The 18,234-nt window shown below is 46.5% G+C and overlaps 1 protein-coding gene across 2 annotated transcripts in view; it reads right to left on the bottom strand.

Moving 5' to 3' along the window:
* Positions 1 to 16,661, bottom strand: part of CFAP206 (cilia and flagella associated protein 206) — a 36,875-nt gene extending 20,214 nt beyond the window's left edge. Inside the window, exons 1-6 of one of the 2 annotated variants that reach the window (XM_073675681.1) lie at positions 16,343 to 16,661; positions 14,222 to 14,305; positions 8,237 to 8,327; positions 4,552 to 4,740; positions 3,346 to 3,504; positions 1,043 to 1,251 (exon numbers count right to left, since the gene is read on the bottom strand). In XM_073675681.1, the coding sequence (XP_073531782.1) occupies positions 1,043 to 1,251; positions 3,346 to 3,504; positions 4,552 to 4,740; positions 8,237 to 8,327; positions 14,222 to 14,305; positions 16,343 to 16,450 (840 nt within the window). In that variant the 5' untranslated portion in view covers positions 16,451 to 16,661. The remainder of the gene's footprint in view (positions 1 to 1,042; positions 1,252 to 3,345; positions 3,505 to 4,551; positions 4,741 to 8,236; positions 8,328 to 14,221; positions 14,306 to 16,342) is intronic. The other variant, XM_073675680.1, reaches the window with a different exon arrangement.
* Positions 16,662 to 18,234: the final 1,573 nt, after the last annotated feature.

Here is an 18,234-nt window from a genome sequence, read left to right as displayed (position 1 = left end):
ACACTGAGCACACGTGACAGAGTCTGGAGACGCCGTGGAGAGCGATCTGCTGCCTGCAACATCCTTCAGCATGACCGGTTTGGCAGTGGGTCAGTAATGGTGTGGGGTGGCATTTCTTTGGAGGGCCGCACAGCCCTCCATGTGCTCACCAGAGGTAGCCTGACTGCCATTAGGTACTGAGATGAGATCCTCAGACCCCTTGTGAGACTATATGCTGGTGCGGTTGGCCCTGGATTCCTCCTAATGCAGGACAATGCCAGACCCCATGTGGCTGGAGTATGTCAGCAGTTCCTGCAAGATGAAGACATTGAAGCTATGGACTGGCCCGCCCGTTCCCCAGACCTGAATCTGATTGAGCACATCTGGGACATCATGTCTCGCTCCATCCACCAATGTCACGTTGCACCACAGACTGTCCAGGAGTTGGCGGATGCTTTAGTCCAGGTCTGGGAGGAGATCCCACAGGAAACCATCCGCAACCTCATCAGGAGCATGCCCAGGCGTTGTATGGAGGTAATACAGGCACGTGGAGGCCACACACAATACTGAGCCTCATTTTGACTTGTTTTAAGGACATTACATCAAAGTTGGATCAGCCTGCAGTGTGTTTTTCCACTTTAATTTTGGGGGTGACTAAAAATCCAGGCCTCCATTGGTTAATACATTTGATTTCCATTGATGATTTTTGTGTGATTTTGTTGTCAGCACATTCAACTTTGTACAGAACAAAGTATTCAATGAGAATATTTCATTCATTCAGATCTAGGATGTGTTATTTGAGTGTTCCCTTTATTTTTTTGAGCAGTGTATATGAAGCGGTCATGGTCGGATCAGGAGAGCCACTGGCCAGTCCGTGCATTGTGGTCTGATTTATATGGCCGTCTGACTGTGCACTTAGCCTGAGAAGCCCCACAGCGGCTTTGTGACAACGCAGAGGCGACCCTAAAAAGGCAGATCAGTGGCAGAAGGGTGCAAAGGAGGCACCAGGTAACAATACTGCAGTTACTACTGGAAAGAGTCACTTTATATTTCAGTATCTTACCAGTAAAATATGTAAGAGAGCCTCATGCTGCCTTCCATTGTAAAGGGCTTCTTTCAGCTGTGATAGGTTGAGCAGATTGCTCTTCTGTTTTTTGCCATCCATATCTTCTATGAGAGCCGTGTATCTATATATCATCTCTCGGCATGACTGAAGTTCTGAATCGATATGTTTGGTGGTGGCTGGTATGGCCTCCTTTAAAATAGTTGGCACTGCCAAAACAAGAACATTTTTGTATAAAAAAATGCAAATTTGTAACTACAATGCGGCCCCACTATCAGTATTTGATCAGTATTCGGTCAGTATTTTTTCTCAGGAGAGGGTGAGGAACAATCAGAGAAAAGGTATAACAGAAACAAGTCACCAATTCTGCATTTATCACCCACTCCTGGTTTTGGCTCCTACTCCTGAGAAAAAATACTGACCGAATACTGACCAAATACTGAAAGTGGGGCCGTGGCCTTAAAGGGAAACTGACTTGGAAAATGCAGCCTGATCAGCCTGTGGCATGTTACTGAGCAGGGGGGGTGTGGGAGAACATTACTCACATTAGGCTGGGGTTACACTGGACGATCGTTTAATAGACTGTTTAGAGAGGCCGCCCACAGCTCCATGTGCACAGAACATCATGTTATCGGCAGCACATGTCTGATTTACACAGGACAATGTGCTGCCGAGAATGAGGATTTTTAATCAAGAAAGCTTAATAATTTCACCTGGCGAACGAGCATTTTCTTGTTCATTGGGTGATTGGCAGCTAGCTTAGGCCGGCTGGTTATCAGGAATGAGCATTCCTAGGAAGGGGCCAGTGGACCCTTAGGGTATGTGCACATAGTACCTTTTAGATGCCGGCATACCTTGCTTTTGCCATAGGAAAAAGCTTCAGGAAAAGGCAGGCGGTGTTTTATCTGAAGCGTCTCTTTTGACAAATTCTGTGCTTCCGGCAGCGTTATTTTACATTCTGTGTATAAAATAGAGTCAGCCAGAATGGTAAGGCCAATTCTTTAAGCCACTTCACGGCTTTCGAAGCCTGTTTCTTGTTAAAAGAAGTGACAAGAGACAGGACATATATGTTGTAAGTTGCTCTGACATTGCCGTGCATTTTGCTCATTCTTTTTTTACATTTTTTAGTAGCGCATTTCAGGTGCGCTCCAGGCAGATTCTGCCAGAAAAAGGACGTGGTGTGCACATGCCTTATGGCTGCAATCACAAGGAATGGTCATCATTGCTCCGCATTTGGAGTCTTTCCACTATTTACCTGGACAATGACTTAATCTTTCAGGGAACCTGCCAGCAAAGCCATTATTACAGGCTCTGTGATCTTGCTGATGAAACAGCTATTTCCCTGCAAGATTAAAGGGGTTGTCCACTACTCAGACATCTCCTTCTCAATTGCTATATTCCCCCTTCTAAAATAATAACAGCCTGTACTCGCCTCCGATGCTGGAACAGTTTCAGCAACATCGGCGCCAGGTCTCAGATGACGTTATGTCACGAGACCCCTGCAGCCAATCGAATACTGCTCTTGTCGGAAGTGAGAATGAAGCGGCCAATTAGCGGCTGCAGGGCTCGCGTAACACAATTGGAGCACCGGAAGTTTTAGCTTCAGGGAATATATATGGTATATGCAAATCTCCCAGGATTATAGGTGTTAATATATTATGTGTGCAGCCAGCAGCCATTTTACAGCCTTGATAAAGATACCTTGTGTTTGCACAGAAGGCAAAGCATTGATATGTATTATTACCATGCATGTATAATGACATGTAAAGCCGGTATCACACATCCGCAGATCACGCACTGAGCACAGACCTCGATATATATGGAGGGGCCGCCGGTCTCCTGACTGAACTCAGCCTCACAGCCCAGTCCACAGCCAGTCCATAACTTGCAGTCCGTACTCAGATCATGATGTGCAGATGTGTGACTCCGGTCTTAGTCCAAGGTGATACTCATTTAAGGCTCTATTTGTATCTGCATTGTAGTTTGCTGTTATATACAGAAGCCACAGCGCTTAGCTGGACCTGACCCAGCGGACGGACACTGGGTTCACTGGGTCTTGTCAGTAAAAATAGTACTGCATGCCGTGCTACTTCTCAATCACACCTTACGGAACTGGATCAGGTCTCCGGTACAGATGTGAACAGAGCCAGAAAGATTCATTAAAAAAGGCAGGAAAAAAGCTGATAATTGCAAATAATTTTATAAATGTAGAGTTTTTTACACAACACATTAACTGACTATGAATAATTATTACAAATAATTTATCACCAACCCAGCCTCAGGCACAGGACCCACGCACTTACAGTCATCAATGCCCTCGCCACCTTTTCCACAGTCTTTGTTGAAGAGACGGATCCCAGTTACGATCATGGTGAGCTCTTTCAGCTGTCGTTCTTTGTCTTTTTTAACAAGGGATAGAAAGGTACCAAGTTCTGTGTGTGGGAAGATGCTCTGAAGGGCAGCTAGGAAAATACAGAGACACAATTTAAGGAAATTTGACAGCAGGTTTTTGTTATGGAATCAAAGAGTAGCAAGATGTAGGAGAAGTGACTCTGATTCCAGTGCTGTAGCAGTGCTATGACTGCTGAGCTGTGTATAACCCCACCCACACCAATGATTGACAGTTTGCTGACATTGTACAGTGTACACAAGCAAATCAGTAGTGGGGGCCAGGTTACACAGATTAGCTGGACTGCCTGGCACTAGACACCTAGTCTCTAGTGATAATCTCCTGATGATAAAACACTAATTGTATTAAAACTAAAACACACAGTTCAGTAAGTGACACATCACTGTAATCAGGCTCTCTTCCCCTACCTTATGCAGCTCAAAGATTAGATAGCAAAAACCTGCTAACAGATTCCCTTTAACACATTACATCCTATGATCAAACCAAAAGAAACAAATTAACTGATAATATGCCTTATTCACGCTGTAAGTTTACTGACTGCCTCGGTCTATGAATTTTAACTTGCCACCTACTAACCATAGGTTGTGCCTGGTATTGCAACACTGGCAGAATTACAATACCACACACAACTCATGGTCCATGAGGGCACTGTTTGTGAAAGAAAGCAGACATGTTTTTCTAATCCAGGAAAACCCCACTAAAGTAAACTTCATCTGGAATGGACTTATGACATCAAGGCATTTCGGAGGTATAACAATGGTAACCTAATTGTGCCCCTGATCAGTCTAGCAAAATGCCAAAAGGTTGGAAGCTAGCTTTCTACATATTGTCTCGAGTCCACTGTTCATTTATTGGTGGGAGGACGAGTAGCCTTACATGAATGGCTGTCTTTGTGATTCATGCATGGCTTAAGTTTGCCCTATTAACCCATAGGGCATATGGACAGAGATCTTCAAGAAACAACCTCATTATCATAATTTTTCGGCCTTGCCATTATGATTGATAGCAGATGGCGAAATGATGGCTGAATGAGCAGATATCTTCATATTTTCCCCCTAATTTGAGCTGTATTGCGGCTCACTGCAGTTGCTTTGCTGACCTGTAGCTTCTCTGACAACCTTGATATCTGTAGGAGACCCAAGACCAGATCTCAGTAGAACATAGCTGACAATCTTCCGATACAGGCTCTCTAACTCCTCCGCTATGCGAGCTCGGCTGTCAGTGATCTCCCTGCACACTGGTGCCAGTCTAGATTCCAGGACACGATGATGTTCATCAAGAAATTCACCTAGAATAGGAAAGGAGACATTGGAAATCACTAGAAATCCTTTTATTCAATTCATGTATACAGTATATCACAAAAGTGAGTACACCCCTCACATTTTTGTAACTATTTTATTATATCTTTTCATGGGGCAGCACTGAAGATATGACCCTTTGATACAATGTAAAGTAGTCAGTGTACAGCTTGTATAACAGTGTAATTTGTTGTGACATCTAAATAATTCCACACACAGCCATTAATGTCTAAATTGCTGGCAACAAAAGTGAGTACACCCCTAAGTGTAAATGGCAAAATTGTGCTCAATTAGCCATCTACTCTCCCCGGTGTCATATGACACATTAGTGTTACAAGATCTCAGGTGTGAATAGGGAGCAGGCGAGTTAAATTTGGTGTTACCGCTCTCACACTCTCATACTGGTCACTGGAAGTTCCACATGGCACCTCATGACAAAGAACTCTCTGAGGATCGGAATAAAAGAATTGCTGCTCTACATAAAGATGTTCTAGGATATAAGAAGCTTTCCAACACCCTGAAACTGAGCTGCAGTACGGTGACCAAGACCATACAGCGATTTAACCACTCAGAACAGGCCTCGACATGGATTCAGATGGTGTCAAGCGTGTGTGGCGGGAACCAGGTGAGGAGTACAAAGACAAGTGTGTCTTGCCTACAGTCAAGCATGATGGTGGGAGAGTCATGGTTTGGGGCTGCATGAGTGCTGCCTTCTGTGAGGAGCTACAGTTCATTGAGGGAACCATGAATGCCAACATGTACTGTGACATACTGAAGCAGGGCATGATCCCCTCCCTTCGGAAACTGGGCCGCAGGGCAGTATACCAACATAACGACCCCAATCACACCTCCAAGACGACCACTGCCTTGCTAAACAAACTGAGAGTAAAGGTGCTGGACTGGCCAAGCATTATTTTAATCACTGGGCCATCCTGAGAACCTGATCCGCATATTGATGGACTGTTACACTTTGATCCTGAATCTGATATATTTCCAGAGGCTAGAGGATATACTAATGTCTCTGACTAGGCTTTAGAGATAAGATTGGGATAAGAATACCGTAATTTTCGGACTATAAGACGCACTTTTTTCCTCCAAAATTTTGGAGGAAAGTGTGTGTGGGGGGGGGTATCTTATAGTTCGAATACTATATTATTGTATGGCCGCATGGTGGTGTGTGTGGGGGAGCGGTAGTGGAGGATCAGCGGGGCACAGGAGGCAGCAGCTGCCTGCAGCAGCCTAGCTGTGCCCGCTACCAAAGAAAATTAATATTCCCTGCTCCCCACGCCTATGAGCAGCGTAAAGAGCAATGAATATTCATTTCTCTCAATAGCCGGCACACTGGAGCCGCAGCGAAGGTGCCATACATACCAGGATGGGGGCTCAGAAGGTGCCATACATACCAGGATGGGGCTCAGAGGGTGCCATGCATACCAAGATGAGGGCTCAGAGGGGTGCCATGCATACCAGGATGGGGGCTCAGAAGGTGCCATACATACCAGGATCGGGGCTCAGAGGGTGCCATGCATACCAGGATGGGGGATAAAGGGGTGCCATGCATACCAAGATGGGGTATAAAGGAGTGCCATGCATACCAGGATGGGGGATAAAGTGGTGCCATGCATACCAGGATGGGATGGGGGCCACTTATACCAGGAAGGAGGGGCCATACATACCAGGATGGAGGATATTAACAGAATTGGGGGACATTACCCCAATACCAGTGTCAGCAGCAGACCCCCTCCCCCATAACAGAGCATCAGGACCACATTTTTTGCTTACATTTTTTTTTCCTATTTTCCTCCTTTAAAACCTAGGTGCGTCTTATGGTCCAGTGCGTCTTATAGTCCGAAAAATACAGTACCTTACTCAGCACTGGGTTTACTGCCATGTTTTGCTTGTTAATCTTTCTTTGTCACATATCTCTGTGCAGTTTTTCTATATTGCTGCATTTTATTGTATTTTTGTCTACATTGTTTAATAAAGATTATTAGTTTTTTATTGAAATTGTCGGTGGCATTTTTGGATGCTTTGGCATTCAAATATAGGTTTATATTTTATTGCAAAGTTGCAACAACCAAAAAAACCATAATTCTGGCGTTTTGATTTTTTTTCTCGTTACGCCGTTAACCGATCGGATTAATTTTTTTTATACATTGATAGATTGGGTGATTCTGAATGTGGCGATACCTAGTATGTGGATATTTGATTTTTTCTTTTCTTGTTTTATTTTGAATGGGGCGAAAGGGGGGTGATTTAAACCCGTTTAACCGTTTATATATTTTTTTATTTTTTAAAAAACTTTTTTTTTTTTTTACATGCTTCAATAGTCTCCATGGGAGACTAGAAGCTGCGATCATCAGATTGCCTGTGTGTAGCGGAATTTCTCACTGGCTATGAGCGCCGACTGCAGACCCCGGATTGTCATGTCAATCCATCGGCGACCCGCGATCAAGTGACATGTACGCCGATGGGCGGGACTTATGACGTCCTTCCACCACGGCCATGTTAAATGCCGCTGTCAGAGATTGAGAGCGGCATTTAACATGTTAACAGCACGAATGGATCGCGATTCCACCCGCGGCTGTTAGGGGCACATCATCTGTCATGTCCCCGGAATGAGGTGCGATGAGCCCGCACCAAAGGGAGAGACCAGACATGTGCCGTACATGTCGGAAAGGGGTTAAACGGGTTATCTGGGGAAAACACGTTATCACCTATCCACAGGGCAGGTGATAACTTGTGGAAAGTTTGGGGTCTGATCACCCTTGACCCGCACTAATCAGCAGAATAGGACACTTTTATCCCTGTTAGAATGGAGTGGCAGTGCACACACTCAAGTGCTGCTCCATTCATTCCCTATGGGGCTGCGAGCATTGCACTTTGCTTTTTTTTGGAAGCATAGAGAATGAATGGAGCAGTGGTCGCGCGTCCAACTATTTTGTAATGGGGCTAAAAGTTTTTCTTCAGGAATAAAAATGTTCTGATTTGCCAATTAGTGCGTGTCCCAGATACCGGCCTATAAGTTACCACCTAGCCTGTGGATAGGTGATCATTTGCTTTCACTGGACAGGGAGTCTGTCATCCCAAAACTGAATGATTTAGATCTTCGTAGAAGGGACTTAGCCCTATGCTGTGTGATGCTGCGTGCAGAGCGGCTGCTATACACAGGAGAACACTTACACACCGACACTGTGCACGTGCTCGGCCCCTGCCGTATGTCATGCTGTCATCTCCCTCTCCTGTGTATAGCAGCCGGGTGGACCTGCCATACAACGCTGTGGCCACTATACAAATGACCGAGCTGTACTGTTCTGCTCATAAACTGATCATATCCAGTCGGCGGCACCACAGGAACAGCTGATCGGCGGGGATGCCGGGTATCACACCCCCACCGTTCTGATATTGATGCCCTATACTAAAGAAAGGAAATCAATATAAAAGTCCCAGACAACCCCTTTAATGCTGGCTTAATAATCAAATTACCTCTGGTTGTATAGTTCATGTCAAAGTACACTTGCATCTTTATTGTTTCCAGGGATGGGCTCTTTGTGTCAAGTAGTCTATCCACGCAAAGCTGAAGGAAAGAACATGTATTAGTCAGGACAGCAAGAACCATAACTAAGGTAACAACAAATTCTTTTCTTTCCTGCTGATATGTTCATTCGATGGACGTTTCGAATTAGGGATTGGTTATTTTGGCAGAAAAAAAAAATGTTCACAAATGGTCATTTTATTCTCAGCTGCCACGTGTTCCCAAGTGAAGCCACTTCAGAAAAAATGGTGGTAGTAGTTTTATTGATGTTTGTAATATATTTATTTATATAAAATTCCCTACTGTTCACTCTATACTGCTAATCCCTATATGTGCATTTTTACCACAACTTCCAGTGAATTAAATGCATTATAGATATTGGACAACCCCTTTAAGTATCATGAGCGGGCGGCTGGGAAACCACACGAAAAATGAGCATATCAGTTCTTTTAGTCGCTTCAGGGTGTCCAAATCCTGAAGCGGTTAAAAGAAATAACATAAGACGGAACATGTGCACAGCAATGTCGCCCTGACGTTACTGTGCATTCTGATCACTTTTGCAGTGGTTTTATGGCACTTTTCTGGCAGATTCCGCCTGAAAAAGATGCCGTGGGCTCATACCCTTAGGAGGCTAATTCAGTTTTTCTTAAAAATCTCCCCAAATATTGTTCCCTTCTGGAAACCATAGCATGACAGACATGAAACCCAAATAATGTTTCTGCCTGCTTCTTAATGTCGCCTTGAGCAGATACCCTTTTTTCGATTTTTTGTTTTCAATTCTTGATCCATGTATGTCTGGAATTAAAATGTTAAGATGGTTTGATGAATGATTAATGCAGACTACTGATCCCAGCCTGCGACCAACAACGTACCGTACAGACCAAAAGTTTGGACACACCTTCTCATTTAAAGATTTTTCTGTATTTTCATGACTATGAAAATTGTACATTCACACTGAAGGCATCAAAACTATGAATTAACACATGTGGAATTATATACTTAACAAAAAAGTGTGAAACAACTGAAAATATGTCTTATATTCTAGGTTCTTCAAAGTAGCCACCTTTTGCTTTGATGACTGCTTTGCGCACTCTTGGCATTCTCTTGATGAGCTTCAAGAGGTAGTCACCGGAAATGGTCTTCCAACAATCTTGAAGGAGTTCCTAGTGATGCTTAGCACTTGTTGGCCCTTTTGCCTTCACTCTGTGGTCCAGCTCACCCCAAACCATCTCGATTGGGTTCAGGTCTGGTGACTGTGGAGGCCAGGTCATCTGGCGTAGCACCCCATCACTCTGTTTTTTGGTCAAATAGCCCATACATAGCCTGGAGGTGTGTTTGGGGTCATTGACCTGTTGAAAAATAAATGATGGTCCAACTAAACGCAAACCGGATGGAATAGCATGCCGCTGCAAGATGCTGTGGTAGCCATGCTGGTTCAGTATGCCTTCAATTTTGAATAAATCCCCAACAGTGTCACCAGCAAAGCACCCACACACCATCACACCTCCTCCTCCATGCTTCACGGTGGGAACCAGGCATGTAGAGTCCATCCGTCCACCTTTTCTGCGTCGCACAAAGACACGGTGGTTGGAACCAAAGATCTCAAATTTGGACTCATCAGACCAAAGCACAGATTTCCACTGGTCTAATGTCCATTCCTTGTGTTCTTTAGCCTAAACAAGTCTCTTCTGCTTGTTGCCTGTCCTTAGCAGTGGTTTCCTAGCAGCTATTTTACCATGAAGGCCTGCTGCACAAAGTCTCCTCTTAACAGTTGTTGTAGAGATGTGTCTGCTGCTAGAACTCTGTGTGGCATTGACCTGGTCTCTAATCTGAGCTGCTGTTAACCTGCGATTTCTGAGGCTGGTGACTCGGATAAGCTTATCCTCAGAAGCAGAGGTGACTCTTGGTCTTCCTTTCCTGGGGCGGTCCTCATGTGAGACAGTTTCTTTGTAGCGCTTGATGGTTTTTGCAACTGCACTTGGGGACACTTTCAAAGTTTTCCCAATTTTTCAGATTGACTGACCTTCATTTCTTAAAGTAGTGATGGCCACTCATTTTTCTTTACTTAGCTGCTTTTTTCTTGCCATAATACAAATTCTAACAGTTGTGACAGTGTCACTGGTTTTATATGTGAGGGGAGGTATGTGTCACTCACGATGCTCTCCTGTGTGAACTAAGACCTACTTTATGTTTCTGCCAGCGTGTTATATGCTGGTAGGTTTACTCTATTAAAGGGTGTGCGGTTTTATGGGAATGGCAAAGAGGGCGGGACGCCATTCCCCCTACCTCCCCTCAGGGTGTGGCTGAGCAATGTGTAAAAGCTCAGTCCTTTTTTTTTTCTCTCTGGAGTGTGGTCTGGAGAGGGAAGTCTCCAGACAGTATTGTGGAAGCTGCAGAGCTTGTTACCTGGACTGTACCTGTGCAGTTTATGCTACCGAGAGCGGGCGGAACCCGCTCACCTATGGACTGAGCTATACTTTGTTTTGTTTTCCCGTTTAACCCAGGGGGGTCACGCTGGCAGAAACATAAAGTAGTCTTAGTTCACACAGGAAAGCATCCTGAGTGACACATACCTCCCCTCACATATAAAACCAGTGACACTGTCACATATTTCCCCCCTCTGCCCAAAGCCGGGGGTTTGGGCACCTTCTGACACCAGACAGGGAATCCTAGAGAGGGCATCTGCATTCCCATGTAACTTCCCGGGCCTATGCTCCACGTGAAAGTTAAAATCTTGAAGCTCTAGGAACCATCTAGTTACCCTGGCATTTTTACCCCTCTTTTCCCTCAACCATCTCAACGGGGCATAGTCTGATACTAATTTAAACTTGTGGCCTAGTAGGTAATATTTCAGTGTATCCACGGCCCATTTTATGGCTAAACACTCTTTCTCTACTATGGCGAAGTTCTTCTCGCAGGAGGACAGCTTTCGGCTTAGATAGAGAAAGGGATGTTCTTCCCCTTTTATCTCTTGGGAGAGTACAGCCCCTAGACCAACCTCTGAAGCGTCCGTCTGGACCACAAATTCTTTCTTCCTTAGCGCCTCCAGAACGGCCTGTAGTTTAGGTAGGTGACTAGTCCAGTCTGTCGAGGTAGGCTGCGGCATACTTCTTATGTGGGGCTAGGATCCGATCCATAGCCCTCTGGAACGTGGCTGGGGCCCCCTGTAGTCCGAACGGCATCCGCGTGTATTGAAAACACCCATCAGGTGTTGAGAAAGCTGTCTTCTCCTTAGCCATCTGGGACATGGGGATCTGCCAGTAGCCCTTCGTCAGGTCAAGAGTGGTGATGTACCTCGCCGGTCCAAGCCTCTCGATGAGTTCGTCGACGTGGGGCATCAGGTACGCGTCACACTTGGATACCTCATTCAGCCGGCGGTAGTCATTACAAAACCTCCACTCTCCATTGGGTTTCGGCACGAGGACGACTGGGCTCGACCACCCACTCTTTGACTCTTCTATTACCCAGAGGTCTAACATCCTCTTCACCTCAGCCGAGATCACCTCCCGGCGTGCTTCCGGAATCCGATACGGCTTCAGATTCACTCGTACGTGCGGCTCTGTCAGCACATCATGCTCTACCACTTGAGTATGCCCCGGCAACTCTGAGAACAGCTCCCGATTCCGCTGTAGTAATTCTCGACACTGTTGCTTCTGGGCCGGTGATAGAGTCTCTGCAATAGTGACCTCCTCCACCATGCCTTCTGTTGCGGCTCCCAGGCAAGGAGTTTCCACAGGTTCACGGTCCCGCCATGGCTTGAGCAAATTTACATGATATATTTGATGCGGCTTTCTTCGGCCAGGCTGGTGGACTTTATAATTAACCTCGCTGACTTTCTCCACCACCTCGTATGGATCTTGCCATTTGGCGAGGAACTTGCTCTCGACGGTAGGGATCAGCACCAAAACACGGTCCCCGGGCTGGAACTGTCTTAGTCTCGCCGACCGGTTATAGACCCTCGCCTAGGCTTCCTGCGCGGGGAGGAGATGTTCCTTCACGATGGGTATCACCTTTGACATTCTCTCCTGTAACTGGGCGACATGTTCGATGATACTCCGGTGTGGCGTGACTTCAGCCTCCCAAGTTTCCTTGGCGAAGTCTAGGAGACCTCTTGGATGCCGCCCATATAAGAGCTGAAATGGAGAGAAGCCAGTGGAGGCTTGAGGAACTTCTCTGACCGAGAAAAGCAGAAATGGGTGCAGGTAGTCCCAGTCTCGCTCATCCTTTTCAAGGACCTTCTTGAGCATCGCCTTTAAGGTCTTGTTGAAGCGTTCCACTAGGCCGTCCGTCTGTGGATGATAACTCAGCTTCGGACCTCGGTTTATCAGAAGGACTCTGCAAAGCTCCTTCATTACCTTCCTCATGAAGGGGGTTCCTTAGTCTGTCAGAATCTCTTTAGGTAGACCTGTCCGAGCAAAAATATGGACCAGCTCTCGGGCTATGCTTTTACTGGACGAGTTCCTTAGGGGAACCGCTTCAGGGTACCGGGTCGCATAGTCCATGACGACCAGGATATATTGGTGGCCCCGAGCTGATTTAACTAAGGGGCCAACAAGGTCCATGGCAATCCTCTCAAAGGGAACTTCTATCACAGGTAGTGGGACTAAGGGGCTACGAAAGTGGGAGAAGGGAGCGGTTATTTGGGAGGTGGGGCAGGACCTACAATAGTTTTGAACTTCTCGATAACACCCTGGCCAATAAAACCTTATCAGTATCCTCTCCTGAGTTTTCTCGACCCCTAGGTGTCCCCCCAGAACATGTGAATGGGCCATATCTAGCACCCGCCATCTGTACGGCCCCGGCACTAACAGCTGTTCCACTATCTCACCACCCCTCAGTTTGGCCACCCGATATAGCAACTCCCCCTGCACTGCAAAGTGGGGGAATCTTGTGTCGGCCCCCGGCTCTTGGGCAACCCCATTACATACAGTAACCTGGTCGAACGCCCCTTTTAAGGTCAGGTCTCGAACTTGAGCAGTCCCAAAGTTCTCTCTGGACATATCTAACGCAGGGAGGTCGGCCTCCTCGGTCACCGTCTCACCCTCGTCACCGACAAGGACGCACAGTGGGAACTCCTCCATCTGAGACTTCGTCGGGGGTTCTTCTTCAAGGACTTGGCTTTTCCCCATGCTACTTAGTCCAGTTCCCTTCTCCCACAAGTCCCAAAATAAGGAAAAATCACGGCCCAATATGACGGGGTGTATCAGGTCCTTCACTACCCCGACTTCATGGGACTGGGCACCACAGTCTGTCCCCACTGTGGCCACGGGATAGTCCTTGGCGTCACCATGGATGCACCGAAAGCTCACAGTATTGGAAGGGATCAACTGAAATTGAAGGCAAAATTGAACCAGCATGGCTACCACAGCATTTTGCAGCGGCATGCTATTCCATCCGGTTTGCGTTTAGTTGGACCATCATTTATTTTACAACAGGTCAATGACCCCAAACACACCTCCAGGCTGTGTAAGGGCTATTTGACCAAGAGGGAGAGTGATGGGGTGCTACGCCAGATGACCTGGCCTCCACAGTCACCAGACCTGAACCCAATCGAGATGGTTTGGGGTGAGCTGGACCGCAGTCTGAAGGCAAAAGGGCCAACAAGTGCTAAGCATCTTTGGGAACTCCTTCAAGATTGTTGGAAGACCATTTCCGGTGACTACCTCTTGAAGCTCATCAAGAGAATGCCAAGAGTGTGCAAAGCAGTCATCAAAGCAAAAGGTGGCTACTTTGAAGAACCTAGAATCTAAGACATATTTTCAGTTGTTTCACACTTTTTTGTTAAGTATATAATGCCACATGTGTTAATTCATAGTTTTGATGCCTTCAGTGTGAATGTACAATTTTCATAGTCATGAAAATACAGAAAAATCTTTAAATGAGAAGGTGTGTCCAAACTTTTGGTCTGTACGGTATGTCAGAAGTTGATGTGTTACCTTGATCAGCTTCTGTACATCATCCTTTGTCAGAGTGCGATCCACATTAAATCCATTTCTGGGGTCTAATACTATGGCTTTCACCTGAGATTTAACAAAAAAAACAAAACACATAAAATAAATGGTTATTTTATTGTATTTTAATATGTTTGGGGTTAACAATAGACCTTGTGAACCCTAAAATCTTATCTGTTAAGGTTTTCTTAAAGGGGTTGTCCACTACTCGGACAACCCCTTCTGAATCCCTTTGTTTCAACCTTGTAAAATAATAACACGTATAATAACCTTTGGCGCGATTCCGGTGGTATCAGCACTAGCTCTCCCCAGGATTGCGTGACAGTGTTATGTCACACGATCCCTGCAGCCAATCAGAGCTCGCTTCACTCTCCCCTTCTTTGGACAAATCACAAACATCCAGAAGAAGTGAGAGCCGCTGCTCTCTCACTACTTCCAGATGTATGGGATATGTGCGAAGGTGGAGAGAGTGAAGCCAGCGCTGATTAGCTGCAGGGATCGCGTGGCATAACACTTTTATAGGGATTCTGTCACCCCCAAAACTCTAACTAAATCACTTAAGCAAATATGTTGGGACTTAGCCCTTAGAAAAATTTTACTTTTAGGCTATGTGCCCACTATGCGTTTTTTTAAGCGTTTCCGCAGCGGCAATTCCGCTGCAGAAACGCTTAAAAAACGCATGGTAGAAGGTCTGCAATGTTTCCCAATGATAATCCGCATGAGCTGTGCACATGTTGCAGAAATTTCGGCTGCGGATTATCATTGCAGAAAAATCTGCAGCAATTATTTTGAGGAATTGCGGTGATTTGGCCGCCATTGACTTGCATTGAATCGCTTAATATCCGCATGACTACATGTGCACATGCGGATATCGTGCGGTTCAATGTGCTGATGGTACCCGGGTCTGGAGAAGAGGAGACTCTCATCCAGACCCGAGTGTCATGGTACCTGAAAAAAAAAAAGAAGAATTAAAATTAAAAAAAAACATTATACTCACCTTCCGATGGCCCCCGGTCTCCTCAGCGATGCGTCCTGGCTCCCCAATGGCTTGCGATGGTCTAAAAGGACCTTCCATGACGTCATTCAGTCATGTGACAGGTCATGCGACCGCTGACGTTGGTGGTCTCGTGACCTGTCACATGACTAAATGACGTCATGGAAGGTCCTTTTACAGCACCGCGAGACACAGGGAAGACCGGAGAAGGAGACCGGGGGCTATCGGAAGGTGAGTATGTTTTTTTTTTTATTTTTTACCATTTTTATTCTTTTTTTAACTAACTTGGTCACAGTATATAAATCCATGCCGTTTGCATGGATTTATATAGTGTGAACAAGTTGTCAAGCACTTTCCAAGTGATGCTAAAATCGCTAGGAAAGCGCTTTGTAACCCGCATGCAGAAATGCATGTGAAGAACGCTTCACATCCGCTTGTACCTGGCAGGAAAAACACATGTACAATCCGCATGTACAATCCGCATGTACAATCCGCATGTACAATCCGCATGCGTTTTTTCTGCCAGGGAGATGCAGAAACGCTCAGGAAAAAATCCAGAGCATTTCTGCATCATGGGCACATAGCCTTAAATGAACTGTATTTTCTATGCAAACGAGGGGGCTTCGGGGCACCTTTGGAGTGGCCAAAGTGCACAGTTATGTCCCCTCAGTTTGCATAGTGAGCACTGTCATCAAGATTTTATACCATAAACTAATGGCATGTATGTACAGGCGCTGTAATGTGGAGTAAATCCTCACCTTCCTTGTAGAAATCAGTTTTATTGTCTTTGAGAAATCCATCAGTGATATTGTATGCTAATGAGCTGTAAGTGCAGTGGGCGGGGCAGAGCACTACAGCTCTCCAGGAAGCTAACACTTATTTCATGCACTCACCTTACCCTGGTTGTTTAGGACTATTAGGCCACTGCTGGACAGACAGGAGCAGAGGCTGCTGGTGGCCATGGTGCAGGTCTGGTGGCCAACACCAGGTGGCTTCACACTCAGCAGTCACATTACTATAGTGACAATCTTCAAAACTACAAGTTCCAGCATGCCCTGCCAGTCTGAGCGGTGAAAGATCAGCTACAGTCCACTCCATCACAGGTCACTCACCACAAATGCCGCCATGGTCTCTGACACCGTGTGCCCCTTGGCAGCACATTCCTGGGCGATTTCCCTGATAATGTTCTTGATCACGCTCTCGGCTTGTGTATGAGACATCGTGGAGGGACGGGCAGAGCGGCGGCAGCCCGGTCTCACCCCGGATCACGGCGTATACTAGTCACTGCCGCGGGTTGTTTACATCTCCGTCACCATAGAGACAGGGTAGAGACTAAATCCAAGTCGGCTAAAGGACTTCTGCTGACGTCATGCCCATGTGACCATGCAATTTGATGATGTCCCTGAAAGGGGCGGGGCCTCATTCTTCATTGCAAACCTGATACCAGGAAGCCGCGCTGAGGCTGTGGGGGGATGGTACCGAGGAGCTGAGGGGTTTTGGGGGCGCAGATAAGTGGATGTTCATATATGGGGGCTGCACAGGGAATTTTGTAGGTGGGGGAAGGAAGGGGTCCTGTTACTTGGGTCTGGGGGTCTACATTGGAAAGGAGAGGGTGCTGTTACTTGCATGGAGCTGGGGGTCTGCTGGGGAAGGAGGGGGTGCTGTTACTTGCATGAGGCTGGGGGTCTGCGTGTGGAAGTAGGGGGTCCTGTTACTTGCGTGGGGCTGGGGGGTCTGCATGGCGAGGTCAGGGTCCTGTTACTTGCACGGGGCTGGGTGTACTGCCTCCACCCGTGCCCCTCCCTCTTTTTCCCATGCCCCCTCTTTCCTCAAACATCCAGACAGAAGTCCCAGGTTACTTCTGTCACCATTGCCATTTGGGGACACAGCTTGGTTTCACCTCCTGGGAACTCGGGTACCAAAGGTTTTTGTTTTCATTGGCCCTAATGTCCATCATGGCTTAATTCTACGTATTGATTTGTAAAGATCATTGTTATATATTTGTATGTATAAATATAATTATATGTCTCCTTTTTGTTATACAAGTAATTCTATGTTTTAATAAAACTGTTTAAGATTGGTCCTTTAGCCGACTGGGATTTAGCTTTCTTATATAATGCAGGCTAAATCCAAGCGGGTAGAAGGACCTGGTCCATTAGCCTGCTAGGTCTAGTATTAAAACACAGAGGCCTGGTCCTTTAGCCCACTGGGATTTCGCTTTCTCGTAGACAGCAGGCTAAATCCTAGTGGACAGAAGGACCTGGATTTAAACTTGGATTTAGCTTTCTCTATACAGAGCCGGCTAGTTCCAAGTGGGCAGAGGGACCAGGTCTTTTAGCCGACTTGGATTTAGCCACAACCATAAAGACAGCAAGCGGCAGAGCAAGATTAGATACCGCCTGATGTCAGAAGGTCATGTGTCAGTGTAAGATCACGTGGTTCAGCTGCTGTCGTGGCCATTTACATTTTCTACAGCATCTTCCCCTTTTGTTACCTGTACAGAAGCATTCTCACTTCTCTCTGTTTCCAGCAGTCAGCGGCATGTGTCTGGGGCAGCACTGAGGTGCATGATGGTGGTGTGAGGGTGCACTGAGATGCATGATGGTGGTGTGAGGTCGCACTGCGGTGCATGATGGTGGTGTGAGGGCGCACTGCGGTGCATGATGGTGGTGTGTGGGCGCACTGAGATGCATGATGGTGGTGTGAGGGCGCACTGAGATGCATGATGGTGGTGTGAGGGCGCACTGAGGTGCATGATGGTGGTGTGAGGGCGCACTGAGGTGCATGATGGTGGTGTGAGGGCGCACTGAGGTGCATGATGGTGGTGTGAGGGCGCATTGAGGTGCATGATGGTGCTTTGGGGGCTGGGTGAGCATACTGAGGTGCTTTGGGGGCAGTGTGAGGGCACACTGAGGTGCTTTGTGGGCGGTGTGAGGGCGCACTGAGGAGTGATTGGGGTCAGTGTGGTGACTTGGAGTTCTGCAAGTCAAAATGATGATACAGT

The sequence above is a fragment of the Phyllobates terribilis genome, unplaced genomic scaffold, assembly GCF_046119375.1.
Source record: "Phyllobates terribilis strain yellow unplaced genomic scaffold, ASM4611937v1 Scaffold_3__8_contigs__length_932513732, whole genome shotgun sequence".
Taxonomy (NCBI): Eukaryota; Metazoa; Chordata; class Amphibia; order Anura; family Dendrobatidae; genus Phyllobates; species Phyllobates terribilis.
The sequence above is the reverse complement of the archived record's forward strand: the minus strand, read 5'-3'. Positions and strand labels throughout refer to the sequence as shown.